Source organism: Tenebrio molitor, chromosome 9 (genome assembly GCF_963966145.1).
Source record: "Tenebrio molitor chromosome 9, icTenMoli1.1, whole genome shotgun sequence".
In the NCBI taxonomy this organism is placed as follows: domain Eukaryota; kingdom Metazoa; phylum Arthropoda; class Insecta; order Coleoptera; family Tenebrionidae; genus Tenebrio; species Tenebrio molitor.
Window position 1 is genome coordinate 11,303,087 of NC_091054.1, and position 13,937 is coordinate 11,317,023.

The window sequence follows — 13,937 nt, forward strand, 5'->3', positions numbered from 1 at the left end:
TCAGTGACGTCACCGTTGAGTATCCCCGGAGACAGACGTCCACCGAAGAGGGCGCGGCGTTCGCTTTGTTTACATGTCAAGTCGGGAGGATCATGTGACATGAGATTTAATTAATATAACTTTATTTTATAAATTTATTCAAACAAAAAAAATATTCAGTCACAAATACAACCTAAACGAAACATTAAATTCTATCGTAAGTTTCTGGAGTCGTAATGGAGCTTGCATTACAACCACTGAACAGAAAGATCAAGCCATCCTGGAACAGATTTGTTTAGAATGGAGGAAATGAAATGATGATAAGACAGATACTTTGACTAATCCAGGCAATCCTCTCCAGAAATCTATATTCGGGATTGCTTCCAGGCCCCTCGCGCCTCTCATGAAATACAAAATCGCTATTCCCCCGACGAAATAGACCCCAAACGCGATGAAAAAAATTATCAAAAGGACAGAACCGCCGCTCAGGCCATGACGGTGGGTCTGGATGCAGGCAGAAGGGGTGTTAAAAGCAAGAACCTGCAAAATGTATCAATACAAAAACTTATCGTTTTGGTTATATTTTAAAGTATCTCACAACTGGTTCATCCTTATTGGATAAAACTTTGATGTACGGTTGGTCCAAATTTTCGCACATTAAGTAAACATTAGCGATCACCCTAGAAAGTGAGCAATAAATTTCAAAGTACAACTGCTTATCCTAACCTCACTTTTCCCCATGACTGTAGATTAGTTGGTAAGTGTCTTTTACGTCTTTGACCGCCTCAAAATGTATGTCACTGCTGCTTCCCAATACCTCAGCAAAAGTTTCATTTGAACGTATCAACTGAAAACGGTAAAACTGTAGCTCTTACGAACTCTCATCAATCTTTGTGTGCAATTACTGAACCGGTGAGTTTGGTTGTGCTGTTGATGTGATGGGCGGCGGGGTCAAAGTGCCCATCGCTGCAACCATAAAAATAAAAAGTGATGCCGCTCGGGTCGGTATCTTCCACAAACGTGTTATTATTTTTTTTGTTATGCGTCGCGTACGTAATGTCAAGACTGCTGTACTCGCTCAGCTCGCAAAGGCACGGATTGTCGTTAATACAAATACCACTGGTGTCCGTACGCTGTATGCAAAATATCAAAACCGCGATTATTATTGTTCCAAAAAATTTAGCCATGATTCATACTTGTCAGGAAAAATAAATAAACTGTGAGGTTAGGTTTGTGACGGACGAGAATGACAGAAGGAAAAATTAAATTATCAAGTCGACCGGCAGGAGGCGCTGCGAAATTAAAAAAAAAATGGATGCAAAACCGCAAAATAACAAATCGATTCGCGTAATAATAAACTCAATATGAACAATAAGTTCTTACAAATTTGAGTTATTTGTTTGGATTGTTGTTCACTCGAATTTACGAGTGTCGATGTTCGCTGATATTGAAGGTTAAGTCGTCGCACTCTGTTCGATACTTTTCCATCGAGCACGAAATTTATCCGTGCCCGCAAAAAGACGCTTCGATTTCGATTAAACAACGCTTGAAAATAATCGAGTCATCTCTTGAACTTAAAAGGTCACTCTCTGATAACATAGATAACAGTGTCATTTTAGTCTTGTTAAGATGACGTCTAAAAATATTGTCGTGGTGGGTTCTTGCATGATCGATTTTGTAAGGTAATTATACCGATTATTTGTGGCACAAGTCATAAATTGGCTCTTAGCTATGCCCCTCGCTTGCCACAACCGGGAGAAACCATACACGGCACCAAATTCATGACGAATTTTGGTGGAAAAGGAGCCAATCAGTGCGTGGCGGCGGCAAAACTCGGTGGCAGAACGATCCTAGTTGCGAGAGTACACATTGTACCCATCAGTAAAAATATACGTATGGTACTTTTTTGAATTTGTAGGTGGGTGATGACTTGTGGGGTGATCAGTACATTGCCAATCTGAAAACCGAAAAAGTAGAAACAAAGTATATTCAAAAAACGGCCGACGCGACAAGCGGAATAGCGCAAATCACCGTTTCTGACACTGGTGACAACCAGATTGTCGTGGTGGCGGGGGCTAACGAATATCTAAACGTCGAGGACTTGGACGAGGCCAGACATGACATCAGTGGCGCTGGTGTATTGGTGTTGCAACTTGAAACTTCTCCTGAAGTCGCCATCAAAGCTCTACAATTGTGCAGAGGAGTAAGTGTTGCCCCAAGTGTCTGAGATCATTTGATTTTATTTCATTTCAGATATCCATTTTAAACGCGGCCCCCGCTTTGGACGAATATGACCGGCGACTGCTCACTCTGCCGACAATTTTTTGCGTCAACGAAACCGAAGCCAGCGTATTCACGGGCCTACCGGTTACTAGTTTGGCGTAAAAATTTTGATTTTTTTGTGATCTCAAAATTGTAATAAACGGAAATACTTTAGGGAGGCCAAACTGGCCGCGCAAGACCTCATAAAAAAAGGATGCAACAGTGTCGTTCTAACTTTGGGAGACAAGGGGGCACTGTACTTGGAAAAATCATCTCCTGAATCTGTATACCATACAAGTCCCTCCGTTAACTGCATTGATTCAACTGGGGCGGGCGACGCTTTTGTTGGAGCGTTCGCTTTTTTTTTAGCCAATTACAAGAATCTTTCAATAGAGAAGATGATCGAAAGTGCGTGTTATATTGCCGCGGACAGCGTTACAAGACCGGGGACGCAAAAAAGCTTTTCCGGACGAGAGATTTTGGAGAAGTGCTTGAAAGCCGTGTTCTTAACTCGTTAAAAAAACGTCAAGTTATGGCGCCGTTAAGTTTAAAACTGGTTATATTACTTTTAACAATATGGAGTTGGTTTTGAAATAAATTCTCGAAAACTGTACCTTCAATTAGATTTACATGTTCACCGTACCGGGCACTAATTGTAAAACCAACATCGATTATTAAATTTAATTGCTTACAGTCACTGGTTGACGTTGTTTATTTTTGACAGGTTGGTATCGTCCAAACAGTTTTGTCTTTTGACGTGATTTTGACAGATTTGACGTTTGAAATGTCAGAGTGATAAGTTTATTTTGGATTATCTTTCAATTTATTTCGTTGTAAAATACATTGTTGTTTAACGAAATGCCTGCCTTACCGCCCATTAGAAATCTTAATTTGAAAGTGAGTACGGAAATCGTGTCAAGTCAATGTTTCACTGAATTGTTTCAGGTGATATTTCTAACACATTTTATTTTTATCGCCCTCAGTTCCATGGGATTTTGGAGCACGTCGGCCTTTTTATTTTATAACTTCTTTCTAATACTTTTCCTAGTGTGGAGTATATATCAGCCCCAGAGTGAGGAACCAGTTCAACTGGTAAAAAAAAAAACTAAGATGAGTCATTGAGTAATGTTATTGTAATTTTGTTTCAACTGCAGGCCATTGTGGTAAATGGGGTTTCCATATTCTTAGATATCCTGTTGTTGGTCATGTGCTATCCATCTTCAGGTAACACTGGCAATTTATCATTTTGTGTCACAAATATAAATTTGTTTTTTAGCAATTTTGGCAAGAGAAAAATTTTCTGCTGCCATGTGCATTTTACATTTAATCATACGGCCATTCAGTACTGTAGTTTTAATAAAAAATCTTGAAGAAAGGACAGGTACCAATGGTACAATAATTTCATAAGGTGTCATCAGTGCTTGTTTTTATTATGACTCTTGTGCTTCCAGGAGCTTTGTCGGGATTTTTTGGGGCTAGTCCTCAGCAGTCTAGTTATGAAGATATTGACAGAAACGTCCCACAAACTTCACAAGGGGGAGCATATGATTTTGCTAATGCCCAACAGATATAAATGACCAATAACAAACTAAAGCAGTAATCAAAGTTATTCACATAAGTACCATTTACTAGTTGTTTACTTTGTTAATGTGTCAGATAAAAAGTCAACGTTGTTTACATGAGATTGTATAAAATTGTAATTATTCTTATGTAATAATTTTGTTTTCTTACGCTATTTGTAAGATTTGTAATTTAATATATATGATAATAAAATCGTGTAATAACATAACGTTTTTCGATGACCGTGAGATGTCGCTGTTGAATTTTTAAGTTTCAAATCGATAATTCAGAAATCTGTCGTGTTTGTATTCCTCAGCTGGTCAATGTTTTTTGGTGTTGTTATCAGCTGCTCGTTAATGTTGTGATCAGCAAATTAAAAGTAGTACAATATTGTTTCCGATCGTGGAGAATTTAGTCTCGAAAATGAAAAGTCCGCCGTCGCTGTACGACATTTGCGTCAAAGCGGCTGTCAAAGATTGCGTTACAGTGTGTAAATTTTGTAAAAAAGAATTCAGGTCCTTGCCTGACAATGTCCTCTTCGATTTCTACTACACCGTAAGTATTGCCCTTGACCAAAACCCAGACAACAACCGAATCGCTTCAGATGTTCCTCGAGAAACGGTCGTGCCTTCTTGCTGTCGAATTCAGCGAACTGGAAGTTTTCATTCGAATGTTGACCATAAAACATAAACGCGTGAAGCTGTTGAAGAGTTTTCAAGGTTTGATCAATCACGGAACGAACGTTCCCGACGAGTTGATCCAGGACTTTACTAAGTATGTGCAAAAAAATCCGCTCAAAGCGATCAGCTTGGGCATACAGACTGGGAGTTTTTTCAATGAAGGGGGCTGGTACGACTACAGCATCAAAATTTTGACAATAACTGAGGAGTTGTGCAAGAAACAAGCGCAGACGGTCGACATCCTCAAGAAATGTCTCGAATGCTACCACAAGTATTTTTCCGACAGTTGTTTTATGCAACATTACATGAGTGAATTCCAGGCGAATTTACGCCGAAACGATTTACTGCGAGTTTAAGGCGGCCGAAAACACGTTCAATTCCGCGCAAAAGGTCATCAAACAATTGAACAAACTGGATGCATTACCTAACTTAGCCGGACTCTATGCCAATTTTTCAACTCTCTATTTTCATCGCAGCGAATACGATGAGGTAAAGGTTCGTTCTGCGTGTTTGCTGTTCAATAACGAGACTCGTCATTTTCCAGTCGTTTGCGTGGTCCAAAAAAGCACTAGTCTTACTCAACGATAAACTGCCATCTAGGTAAGAGAACGCGTACTAAACCCGACTCACCCTCCCCACTCAAGAAATCCGTTTTCTTCAGAATTGTTATCGAAGTGTTGAGACAAGCCTCCCGGGCCTGCGTCGTCAAGCGCCGTTTCAATCAAGCGGGGCTCTTGATTCGACAAGCGGTCAATTTAGCGTCGGAAGTCTTCGAGATCGACGGACACCCCCACTTTTCCGACACACTCCTGGATTACGGATTTTATCTTTTGAATTTCGATTCGATCCAGGAAAGCGTCAAGGTTTACGAAAGGTCTCTCCAGATTCGAATGGAAGTTTTTGAAAAAAATAATATCCATCTTGCGTTAGCTCACGAGGATATGGCTTACGCGTTGTACGTCAACGAATACAGCTCTGGAAGGTTCTACGCCGCGAGGTAATTGTTGCAACTGTCTGTTGTTACCAATAAATTATCACGGCCGTCCGTGATGCGCAACGTAAACTAGGAAATGTCAGCTGGGGAGTTGATGTTTTCTTTTTGTTTTAATGTTTTCAGGGAGAACGCGGATCGGTCCATTCGCCTGATGGAGCGAATACTGCCCAGCCACCACCTGATGTTGGCGTCGGCGAAGCGGGTCAAGGCACTGATCCTCGAAGAAATCGCGCTGGACATGAGCGAAGGCAACAACTCCCAGCTGCAAGAGAAATTCCTGGCCGAGGCCGAAGATCTGCACCAGACGGCGTTGGAACTGTCGCGCAAAGCCTTCGGCGAGAAGAACGTCCAAACGGCAAAACACTACGGCAACTTGGGGCGCCTCTACCAGAGCATGCGCCAGTACGAACAAGCCGAGAAGATGCACTTGAAGGCGATCGCGATCAAAGAGGAACTGTTGGGCAGCGCCGACTACGAGGTGGGGCTCAGCATCGGCCATCTGGCCTCGTTGTACAACTACCACATGAAGCGGCATCACGACGCCGAAAAACTCTACATGAGATCGATGGAGATCAATTTGAACTTGTTCGGCGAGACTTATTCGGGTTTCGAGTACGACTACCGGGGCCTGATCAATGTGTATTCGAAATTGTGCGATCAGTCCAATGTCATCTTGTACACGTTGAAAATGCGCGATTGGAGTCTTCTGAGGGCGCAGACCAAACCGCCGGTCCACGTCGAGGAGATTTTACCGCTCAAAGAGATTATCGAAAAATTTTTGAGCATGTGCTGAAATCTAGTCATTTAGTGTTAACAAAATCAAACAGTGCTGCCAATCTTCGTCGCATTTTGTCCCATTTTTGTTTTGTTGTTATTTTTTTATTATTTTTTCGACATGATTTTTTATTCCGCGTCTTTAAACCAGCAATGCTGTCAAGAAAAATCTGTGATATTATTAGGACATTCCCTGACGTGAGGCTCACACCAAAAAGGGTAACAAATGTCTTCTTTTAGGTGCTTTTAATTTCCAGTATTATCGAGTTTTTTTTTTTTTCGTTTAGTTTTTGTCGGATTCGGACCAGTGTTTGTTTTTTTCTTTTATATTAAATAATGGGACATGTCACTTTAAATTTAAATGCAGTAGATGTCGGAGGCCTTCACCGAACAGCCGATCTGCGTCAGCCAATGGCAGAACTTTAAAAACAATCACGCATAGAATTGGTTGATTTAGGGACGCGCAGCCTCCTTGGTTATAAAGCTATATTTAGCATTTTATCGTAACGACTTAGATTAATTTACTCATCAATCGAATTTCATATTAATCGTATTTTTCAAGTTTAATATTTTATTTTGTTATTAGATTGTGATTGATATTTTTACAATAAGTACAGCAGTTTATCATTCTTTTGTTACACAACAACAATTATATCTCCAAATGATCAAACAGTTCGTTTCATTTCGCTTTCGATCCGATGGCAATTCGTATCAACGGGAACTGTCAAAAGATGACGTTTGTCATCTGATCACGACTGCAAGAAGCTAACATGAAAATAACGACAGACCGGTCGAATTGAGAGTTTTGAGACAGTAAGTTGCGAATTTTCATGTGTACGGTCTCGTGTCGCCATTCATTTGGTTACGGTGTACAATGGATCGAGTCCCGGGCCAAACAGGTTATTTACTTTTGAACGAAGAAGGGGCCGTATTGTCCTCGTCGGGTGATTTGGAAAACGACGAAAAGTCAGCCGTGATTATTATGGGACTGATAAATCTAACGTCGCAAGTGGATAGAGCCGCATTTCCCGAAGAAGGCTTCAAGAAATTGTCCATCACTTACGACAAACACTGTTACATTGTTTGCTTGTCCAACCGTAAGGTGCACGTGGTGAAGAAGACGTTGATCAGCGACAATTCGAATGTCCCATCGTGAATTTGAAAATGGATATTATTTTGTATTGCACCAGCATGAAATACATGCAAATGGTCATCTTGTTCGGGGCCATTTGCTTTTCTCTTTATCATTTGTACATTCTGTTGAATACTTGGGAATAAACTTTTGTAAATATGTACGTCTTTTTATTCGTATTATTTTGTCACGACGTTTTCGACAAACGTCAAATTGCAATTTTGCATACGGAACCGTCGACCCAGCTCTGATTGCCAGAAACGCTCAGGCTTTTTTTAATAATTAAAATTTATTAACGTATTCGATTTGTTGCATCTCAAATTAACATAAAAAATAAAGCAAGCCTTAAATTAATCACCATACAAACACTCAAGTCTACCACCTATTGTTATAGTTATTATTTCTGTTAACGTTATTTCCGTACTGATTGGCCCCGGCAAATCCTTGCTGATTATTCGGCCGTCTCTGCTCGTTTCCCTGTCTCGCCCCCTCGTTGAACCTATCCTGCGTCTGACTGCCCTGTCCGTAGATCGCGTAATTCGGGTAAGTCACTTTAGCTTTGTCGAGCGGATAAGTAACGTTCGGTCTCGATTGATACGGATTTTGTCCGTAATTAACACCGTACGACACGTTGGGCCTACCTGGTGGGAAGTTTTGTCCCTGGAATTGTCTGTTCGGATCTAGCGGGGGCGCACCGTACGAACCGAAATCACTTCGGACGTTACCGCCCGCTTGCTGAATCTCGTAAGCACCACTCGACTTGACCGGCGCGTTATTCGCCGCCGCTTTGTTGGTCATATTCTGAACGCTACCCACGATATTGGCAAGATTCGCCATGTTGACGGGAAGACTGTTCAACGTTTTGGCGAACTCCGCCGAGCTCAGGCTTTGCCCCAAACCCAACAGGCCCCCTTGGGAAGCGTCCGCCGTCTTGTTGATGTTGCTCATGATCGACGAAATGATCGCTTTGGTGTCGTCCAGATTCAACTCTTCTTTCTTCGAATCGAATTTCATGCTCTCCTCTACGATCTCCCTCTCCTTCTCAAGTTCTTTTTGTTTGACGTTTTTCGACGCCGCCTTCACCACGTCTTCGAACGTGTAATCTTCCTCGTCGGAATCGAGCGGCATCTTGATCTCCTCGAAATGGTCCTTCTTTTTCGTGGGTTCGAATCGTTTGTTCTCTTCCACGCTCGGATTCACGCTGCCCAACCTGTTCGAAAATGGACTCTCTCGACCCGACTGTTTCTTCTCTTCCGGAAGCGGTTTTTCGCTCTTGGTCTGGCTGCTGCTCCCGAGATTGACGAATTTTCGTAGACGCTCCACCCGTTCGGGTTCTCGCGCTTCCAACTTCTTCAAGTAGTTGATCAGACCGTGTTGTTCTTCGGTCGACAAGTCCTTGAAATTCTGCAAGAGCGTCTGCAGGTCGGAATCGGACAGTCCCTCCATGTCCTTGTTGGCGGTGGACTTCTCGGGACTCTTTACAGGTTCGGGTTCGGGAATTGCTGGAATCGAAGGTTTCACTTCTTTAGGCGGGGGACTCTTCTCCTTGGAGGTTCCGGCTTTGGTGATCTGTTCGAGAAAATTTGCAGTGGTGATGGGTTTGTTGGAATTGCGCGATGCTTCCGCCATTCCCACCACCGCGTTTATCAACTGTTCCAGTTCCGCTTGGGTGACGTCAGTTTTTCCTTGCAGAACCAGAGCGCTCGCGATTTGTCTGGCGATGGCGGCCTTGTCCACTGTCCCCACACCTGGAACCTTCACCGGATCGACTTTCGGTTGGTTCTTCTCCTTTTCTTTTTTCCTCTCTCCCGCCGCGTGTATCAAACTGGCGGTCTTCTTGATGGCGTTCTTGAACGCTTTCTCTTGTATCGGTTCGACCAGACCGGCCAACAGTTGTCCTTTCAGCTTTTCCTTCACCGTTTCGAACATGACGCAGTTGATCTCGTTATCCAAAAGATTCTCGGAGCTGTTGGCTTCGTTCTTCTCCATGGCTAGAGCTTGGGCGAGCAGATCGATCACTTTCGGACCCAACGATCCCAGTTTTTCTTCGAGAGCCGTCAACAGTCTCAAAACAGCGACCACGTTGATCTCTCCGTCGTCTTCTTCTTCTACTGTCGGTGCAGCGGTGGGCGGCGACAGCACAGGCTCTCGAGTCACGTCTCGCATCACGGCCGGCGGCTTGTAGTAACTGGCCATCTCGTTCCTGTAGGATTTGCTACGTTCCCGCTCCCAAGGCAGCTCGCTCACTATCCTGATCCTCTCTCGCGGTCTGTATTCCTTCGATTTGAGTTTGTACTCTCGCTCTCGGCTCCTCTCTCTGGAACCGCGCTCCAGTCGGAGTTCTCGCGGACTCCTGTCCAGACGTTCTCTGGGACTTCTGCTGAATCTATCGCGTTCAACACGTCTGGGACTCCTGACCGATCTGTCTCTAGAGCTCCTCTCCCGGTCCCTGCTCTTGTCTCTCGACAGTCTCGAACTCACCCTGGCTACGGGTTCCTCCTCCCACGGACTGTGCGACCTCCTCGAGCCCTTACTCTCGTCATCTCTATCATCTATTACGATCACTTCGGGATCGTTGTCGGGGAGCGCCGACGGGGGCACCGGTTTGTTCCCCGCCGGACTGTTCTTGTTAGGTTCGAACTTCTTCTTTCCCATTATTTTGAAACAGATCGGGGCGGGTTCCTCCGGCAAGCCCAGACGCTTCCTGAGTGCGTCCTTCTTCACCTTGACTTCCTCCTGGTGGAGATCTATCATGCGCTTGTTCCAGAACTCGATCCACTCCGGTTTGAAATCGTGAGTGGAGACGTCCTTCGCCTCGGCTTGGAGTTCCTTGTAGCGCTTGTTCCAGAACTTTTTCCATTCGTCGTTGTATTGAGGGTGCTTTTCCGGATTCTTCTTGTGTTGTTTCAACACCCGCTCCATGTCGTTGTCGATCGCCTTGCACAATTTCTTGAACTCGTCCATCTTGTCCAACTTGTTTTTGGGGGGAAGCTCGTTTTTGGGGCGGCGATAGTTCGACTTCTCCCAAGGCATCAAGCTTCGGTCTCGCTCGTCTCGTCTGAAATAAGCCGGTTCCTTCCTCGGGGGCGATCTTCGCTCGTACCTGCGCCAGAATTAACACAAAATGAGAAATCTTCGACGTTACCGAAACAATTTTTTACCTCCTGCTGTAGGGAGGGCTCCTGCTCCTGTTCCTGTAGGGCGACCTCGACCTCGACCTCCTGTGGGGTCTCTTTTCCTTGGGTTCGTCGTAGTCGCTCAGATCGCTACTCGTGATGCTCGACACGCTCGACAGCGACCTCCTCCTGCTCCCTGCCGCCGAAGCCGCCGCCGGAGTCCCCACTTTGATCTTCTTGATCGGATTGGCGACCACCGGAGGTGAAGGACTCTTCTTCCGCTGGGCCGTTTGCGGCAAATTCGACTTGTTATAAGCAAACTTGTCGATCTCATCTGGAAAAACATCGACCATCGATCACTTCGCCCTCGGATCCTCTCGTCCTCTCACCGTCATGAACCTTCGTCAGCTCGTCCTTGTTGATCAACTCCTCGAAGGTGTAACCCGACAACTCGCTAAAGTGACGTCCCTTGGCGATCAATTCCAGATAATGGACGGGATCTTTCTCGTATTTGTCCGCCTCGACCGGTAACGGTTTCAGACGTCCGAATTTTTTCTCGATGGCTTCGGCGATCTCGTGAAGTGCTATTTGCCAGTTTCTTTTGTACTGTTTGGTCATGTACGGGGCCAGGCCGCGGTAACATGTCGGAAAGTGTTTTTGTAAATACTGAAAAAAATTCGGAACACGTAATAAGTGCGAAATGTGAAAAACTCGGGCCTCGGGTCTGTCTACCTGCAAAATGTGTTTGTAACTCGCCAAGTGAGTTAACACGGTTCTTGGGTCGCCCTTTTTGTCGCACAAAATGCACAGATACGTGGGTTCCTTACTTGTGTCGTAGTCCCGTAATTCCAGTAAATACTCGAGGGCCACCAAGGGCCCCACGTTGAACACGTCCAACCTCTCCTAAAAAATCATTCTGAAAACCGGCTAACGTTTTTTGAAGCTCGTTCTACCTGTATTAGGGCGACCTTCTCAATCTGTCCCTCGAATCCTGGAGGCACCGGTTCCCCGGGAGCGATCTGTATGCTGGGCGTTTCCTCGACTTCTTGCACCGAGGGAAACCTGTCTTGACTTTGGTTGCCCAGCGCCATGGTATGTCGCTTTCCCGTTTCGTGATGGAACACCCAACCCATGACGGGACAAGCGCAAGCATTACAGTACCAATGCTCTGTCCCGTTGATGTATTTAAATTCAAAAACGTTGCCATACTTGCCGTTCGGCAACACAGCTTTCACCGAAAGCAACCGTTCCCGTTCCTTCTCCTGAAAAATCCGCACTTCAGACGGTTGTACAAATTTTCAGGTGGAAATTTAGCAATTAATAAAGAGCCTTGTCATAGAAAAAATCAATACTTTATTTTATTAAACAACAAAATCATCAATAGTCTTTTTGTATAAATCAAGTGTTTCGTTAACTTCTTTTGATATTTTCAACAAAGTTTGTTGAAAAAAATAAAGAAATTAAGTCGGAGCAGGTTTTTTTTTTTTGGCACGTACACGCACTAAAATACAATTGTAGCGAAATGCCACAACCGTGGAAAGTGAATCGAAGACAGAACAAGCCACAGATCACCCACAAAAAGCGCGCTTTGATAAGGAAAATTGTGGAATGATTGGAATTGGAAATAATTCCAATGGAACGCTGGCCGCGGGCATAATCACAATACTTACCTGAACGCCGATCAACGATCGAAAGAGGCAAATACCCAAATAGACAACAATTTAATTTTACTACATTTTTACCTGTTTAGTGGATGCTGAAAAATTAACGGGAGGTTCGTCTTCGGTGCCCGGCGCGATGGGTTCCATATCACAATTTCACACTACAAACACTTCTTAACTAAATCACTTGTCTGTAAAAGAAAATGCTGACATCAATAACTGCCCTGTTTAGTCTCCAGTTTTATTTTTGATTTTGGTCTAAGGTAAACTTACCGTAATTTTCAAAATTCAAATTTGCCGCCACAAGCACAACACAAGATGACCTTCCATCGATCGGTGCTCTAATTTATTTGAAAAATCAATGAACCATCGAGTCATTTGCAACAATTGCATTGCAAAATGGGACAAAAACAAATTATTTTAATAAAATAAAAGAAAACTGTACAGGAAAGAACAAATTTATCGATAATATGAGCGACATATTTTCGTCGTGCTGCCTGTAAAATTACGGAAAAAGACGTGTTCCGAGCTCACCTGGCAGTTGTTGAGAGTCTTTAGAGTCCACGCGGTGGCTTTGCCCTCGTCAATTTGTACAATTTAAGGTAGGAAATGTAATTTTTCCTAAAGATGCCATACCTCTCTCAATGACATTTGTTTATTTAGTGGGATAATGCCAACATCGCCAACGTGACAGGACTCAATATCCCTACAATAAAATAATAATCGGAATAAATTTATTTTAATAATCTGGTATAATCACAGTTAAACTGCATGGAAATTATATCACTCGTGCGCAAAATCGCTTTGTTAATCGGTACGGGCATCGGCGTTATCAAGTTCTCGACGATGATATTTTCAAAATTTGAATCGAAAGCCTTGATTTGGCATTTGACGTTTGTATTTTCGCACATGGCAATGTTGCAGTCTCCTTCGCCTGTAACTAATTTCAATTGGTAAATAAAACGGTGAAAAAACACAAACGCTTACCACAAAGACTGGAGAGTAAATATAAATAGCGTTCACGCATGAACGCCATCGCCTCTTGTTTTTCCGTGTCTGCATCAGATCCAAACTGAACTTTATTTTCTTGTGCCATGTTCTTGGTTCTTCCGAACGAAAAAACACAACATTGTCTAGGTCGTGACGGTTGGTACGTCCGATTTTATTTATCGAACTGTCAAAACCTCCAGTGCAAGACGTCACAAGAAAATAAAAATGGCTGCACTCATCAATCATTCGGTTCGGAGATATCTGCAAACCTCAGCCCGAAGGGCCGCTCAGGTTCGAGGGCCATCAGCTGTCTCCGGTGGCCATGAGGGTATGTCACTTGACTGAATTTTTTTCTTCGTACATGATGCAGGTTAGGTGTGTTACATAACGTGCCGTCCTGTTGTAGGAGGCTTCAAAACTTGGAAGAATTTGACTCTCTTCGTCGCATTCCCGGCAATTGGTCTCTGCGCCGTGAACTGTTACTTGGACCATCAGAACCATCCCCACGAGCGACCACCTTTTATCAAATATGAGTACCTTAGAATTCGTTCTAAGAGGTTCCCATGGGGCGATGGTAACCACTCTTTGTTCCATAACCCCCACGCTAACGCTCTCCCGGACGGTTACGAGGACGAGCATTAAAAGAACTTTAATTTTATAGTTGCATCAGCTGTAATTCTTGCATTAATAAATTAAATAAAAGCACTAGTTCTAATTAGACATTCTGTATGTTTTTTTGTTGCCAAAGTATATGTTCAATGTTGCGTGACAAAAGATCGATGGTGCAGC

The 13,937-nt window shown here is 43.6% G+C and overlaps 7 protein-coding genes across 10 annotated transcripts; 5 read left to right on the top strand and 2 right to left on the bottom strand.

Annotated features, from left to right (window-relative positions):
• Positions 1-120: 120 nt before the first annotated feature.
• LOC138138383 (uncharacterized) lies at positions 121-1,321 on the bottom strand. The gene is made up of 5 exons (XM_069058301.1): positions 885-1,321; positions 711-826; positions 578-659; positions 313-519; positions 121-259 (listed from the first exon to the last, which is right to left on the bottom strand). Exons 1-5 carry the CDS (start codon positions 1,164-1,166, stop codon positions 185-187), a joined length of 762 nt encoding a protein of 253 aa, XP_068914402.1. The 5' UTR covers positions 1,167-1,321; the 3' UTR covers positions 121-184.
• A 34-nt stretch (positions 1,322-1,355) lies between these two features.
• Positions 1,356-2,854, top strand: LOC138138382 (ribokinase-like). 2 transcript variants are annotated; one of them, XM_069058299.1, is made up of 5 exons: positions 1,356-1,661; positions 1,709-1,841; positions 1,898-2,182; positions 2,233-2,360; positions 2,417-2,854. In XM_069058299.1, exons 1-5 carry the CDS (start codon positions 1,609-1,611, stop codon positions 2,757-2,759), a joined length of 942 nt encoding a protein of 313 aa, XP_068914400.1. In that variant the 5' UTR covers positions 1,356-1,608; the 3' UTR covers positions 2,760-2,854. The 2 variants fall into 2 exon arrangements, with proteins under 2 accessions (XP_068914400.1, XP_068914401.1); XM_069058300.1 differs by having other exon boundaries at positions 1,356-1,656.
• Positions 2,855-2,952: 98 nt separating this feature from the next.
• Positions 2,953-4,030, top strand: LOC138138385 (type-1 angiotensin II receptor-associated protein). Its single transcript, XM_069058305.1, has 5 exons — positions 2,953-3,138; positions 3,187-3,333; positions 3,396-3,465; positions 3,518-3,631; positions 3,693-4,030. The coding sequence occupies exons 1-5, from the start codon at positions 3,100-3,102 to the stop codon at positions 3,812-3,814; spliced, it is 492 nt and encodes a 163-aa protein (XP_068914406.1). The 5' UTR covers positions 2,953-3,099; the 3' UTR covers positions 3,815-4,030.
• A 56-nt stretch (positions 4,031-4,086) lies between these two features.
• Positions 4,087-6,919, top strand: Pat1 (Protein interacting with APP tail-1). Its single transcript, XM_069058281.1, has 6 exons — positions 4,087-4,356; positions 4,406-4,752; positions 4,802-4,970; positions 5,026-5,081; positions 5,143-5,478; positions 5,599-6,919. The coding sequence occupies exons 1-6, from the start codon at positions 4,225-4,227 to the stop codon at positions 6,266-6,268; spliced, it is 1,710 nt and encodes a 569-aa protein (XP_068914382.1). The 5' UTR covers positions 4,087-4,224; the 3' UTR covers positions 6,269-6,919.
• Positions 6,920-6,975: 56 nt separating this feature from the next.
• On the top strand, positions 6,976-7,540 carry Lamtor4 (Late endosomal/lysosomal adaptor, MAPK and MTOR activator 4). The gene has a single exon (XM_069058309.1). It carries the CDS (start codon positions 7,124-7,126, stop codon positions 7,403-7,405), a length of 282 nt encoding a protein of 93 aa, XP_068914410.1. The 5' UTR covers positions 6,976-7,123; the 3' UTR covers positions 7,406-7,540.
• Positions 7,541-7,651: 111 nt separating this feature from the next.
• LOC138138352 (uncharacterized protein CG7065-like) lies at positions 7,652-12,844 on the bottom strand. Of its 3 annotated transcripts, XM_069058248.1 has the most exons (8): positions 12,693-12,840; positions 12,432-12,499; positions 12,240-12,349; positions 11,451-11,759; positions 11,230-11,400; positions 10,887-11,163; positions 10,543-10,831; positions 7,652-10,484 (listed from the first exon to the last, which is right to left on the bottom strand). In XM_069058248.1, exons 3-8 carry the CDS (start codon positions 12,303-12,305, stop codon positions 7,757-7,759), a joined length of 3,840 nt encoding a protein of 1,279 aa, XP_068914349.1. In that variant the 5' UTR covers positions 12,306-12,349; positions 12,432-12,499; positions 12,693-12,840; the 3' UTR covers positions 7,652-7,756. The 3 variants fall into 3 exon arrangements, with proteins under 3 accessions (XP_068914349.1, XP_068914348.1, XP_068914350.1); XM_069058247.1 differs by lacking the exon at positions 12,432-12,499; XM_069058249.1 differs by lacking the exons at positions 12,240-12,349; positions 12,432-12,499 and having other exon boundaries at positions 12,693-12,844.
• Positions 12,845-13,315: 471 nt separating this feature from the next.
• levy lies at positions 13,316-13,868 on the top strand. Its single transcript, XM_069058307.1, has 2 exons — positions 13,316-13,476; positions 13,555-13,868. Exons 1-2 carry the CDS (start codon positions 13,374-13,376, stop codon positions 13,788-13,790), a joined length of 339 nt encoding a protein of 112 aa, XP_068914408.1. The 5' UTR covers positions 13,316-13,373; the 3' UTR covers positions 13,791-13,868.
• Positions 13,869-13,937: the final 69 nt, after the last annotated feature.

Bases quoted from the DNA above. Each gene is read 5' to 3' on its own strand.
- LOC138138383 (XM_069058301.1), bottom strand. From the start codon at position 1,166: ATGGCTAAATTTTTTGGAACAATAATAATCGCGGTTTTGATATTTTGC. The intron at 520-577 runs GTGAGATACTTT...TACATTTTGCAG, and splicing joins CCAATAAGGATGAACCAGTT to GTTCTTGCTTTTAACACCCC. The intron at 260-312 runs GTATCTGTCTTA...AATCTGTTCCAG, and splicing joins GATTGCCTGGATTAGTCAAA to GATGGCTTGATCTTTCTGTT.
- LOC138138382 (XM_069058299.1), top strand. From the start codon at position 1,609: ATGACGTCTAAAAATATTGTCGTGGTGGGTTCTTGCATGATCGATTTT. The intron at 1,842-1,897 runs GTACACATTGTA...TTGAATTTGTAG, and splicing joins GAACGATCCTAGTTGCGAGA to GTGGGTGATGACTTGTGGGG. The intron at 2,361-2,416 runs GTAAAAATTTTG...GAAATACTTTAG, and splicing joins CTACCGGTTACTAGTTTGGC to GGAGGCCAAACTGGCCGCGC.
- LOC138138385 (XM_069058305.1), top strand. From the start codon at position 3,100: ATGCCTGCCTTACCGCCCATTAGAAATCTTAATTTGAAA. The intron at 3,139-3,186 runs GTGAGTACGGAA...GAATTGTTTCAG, and splicing joins TTAGAAATCTTAATTTGAAA to GTGATATTTCTAACACATTT. The intron at 3,334-3,395 runs GTAAAAAAAAAA...TTTCAACTGCAG, and splicing joins GTGAGGAACCAGTTCAACTG to GCCATTGTGGTAAATGGGGT.
- Pat1 (XM_069058281.1), top strand. From the start codon at position 4,225: ATGAAAAGTCCGCCGTCGCTGTACGACATTTGCGTCAAAGCGGCTGTC. The intron at 4,357-4,405 runs GTAAGTATTGCC...GAATCGCTTCAG, and splicing joins TCTTCGATTTCTACTACACC to ATGTTCCTCGAGAAACGGTC. The intron at 5,082-5,142 runs GTAAGAGAACGC...CGTTTTCTTCAG, and splicing joins AACGATAAACTGCCATCTAG to AATTGTTATCGAAGTGTTGA.
- Lamtor4 (XM_069058309.1), top strand. From the start codon at position 7,124: ATGGATCGAGTCCCGGGCCAAACAGGTTATTTACTTTTGAACGAAGAA.
- LOC138138352 (XM_069058247.1), bottom strand. From the start codon at position 12,305: ATGGAACCCATCGCGCCGGGCACCGAAGACGAACCTCCCGTTAATTTT. The intron at 11,760-12,239 runs GTAAAAATGTAG...CGGATTTTTCAG, and splicing joins TTTCAGCATCCACTAAACAG to GAGAAGGAACGGGAACGGTT. The intron at 11,401-11,450 runs GTAGAACGAGCT...ATGATTTTTTAG, and splicing joins AGAAGGTCGCCCTAATACAG to GAGAGGTTGGACGTGTTCAA.
- levy (XM_069058307.1), top strand. From the start codon at position 13,374: ATGGCTGCACTCATCAATCATTCGGTTCGGAGATATCTGCAAACCTCA. The intron at 13,477-13,554 runs GTATGTCACTTG...GTCCTGTTGTAG, and splicing joins TGTCTCCGGTGGCCATGAGG to GAGGCTTCAAAACTTGGAAG.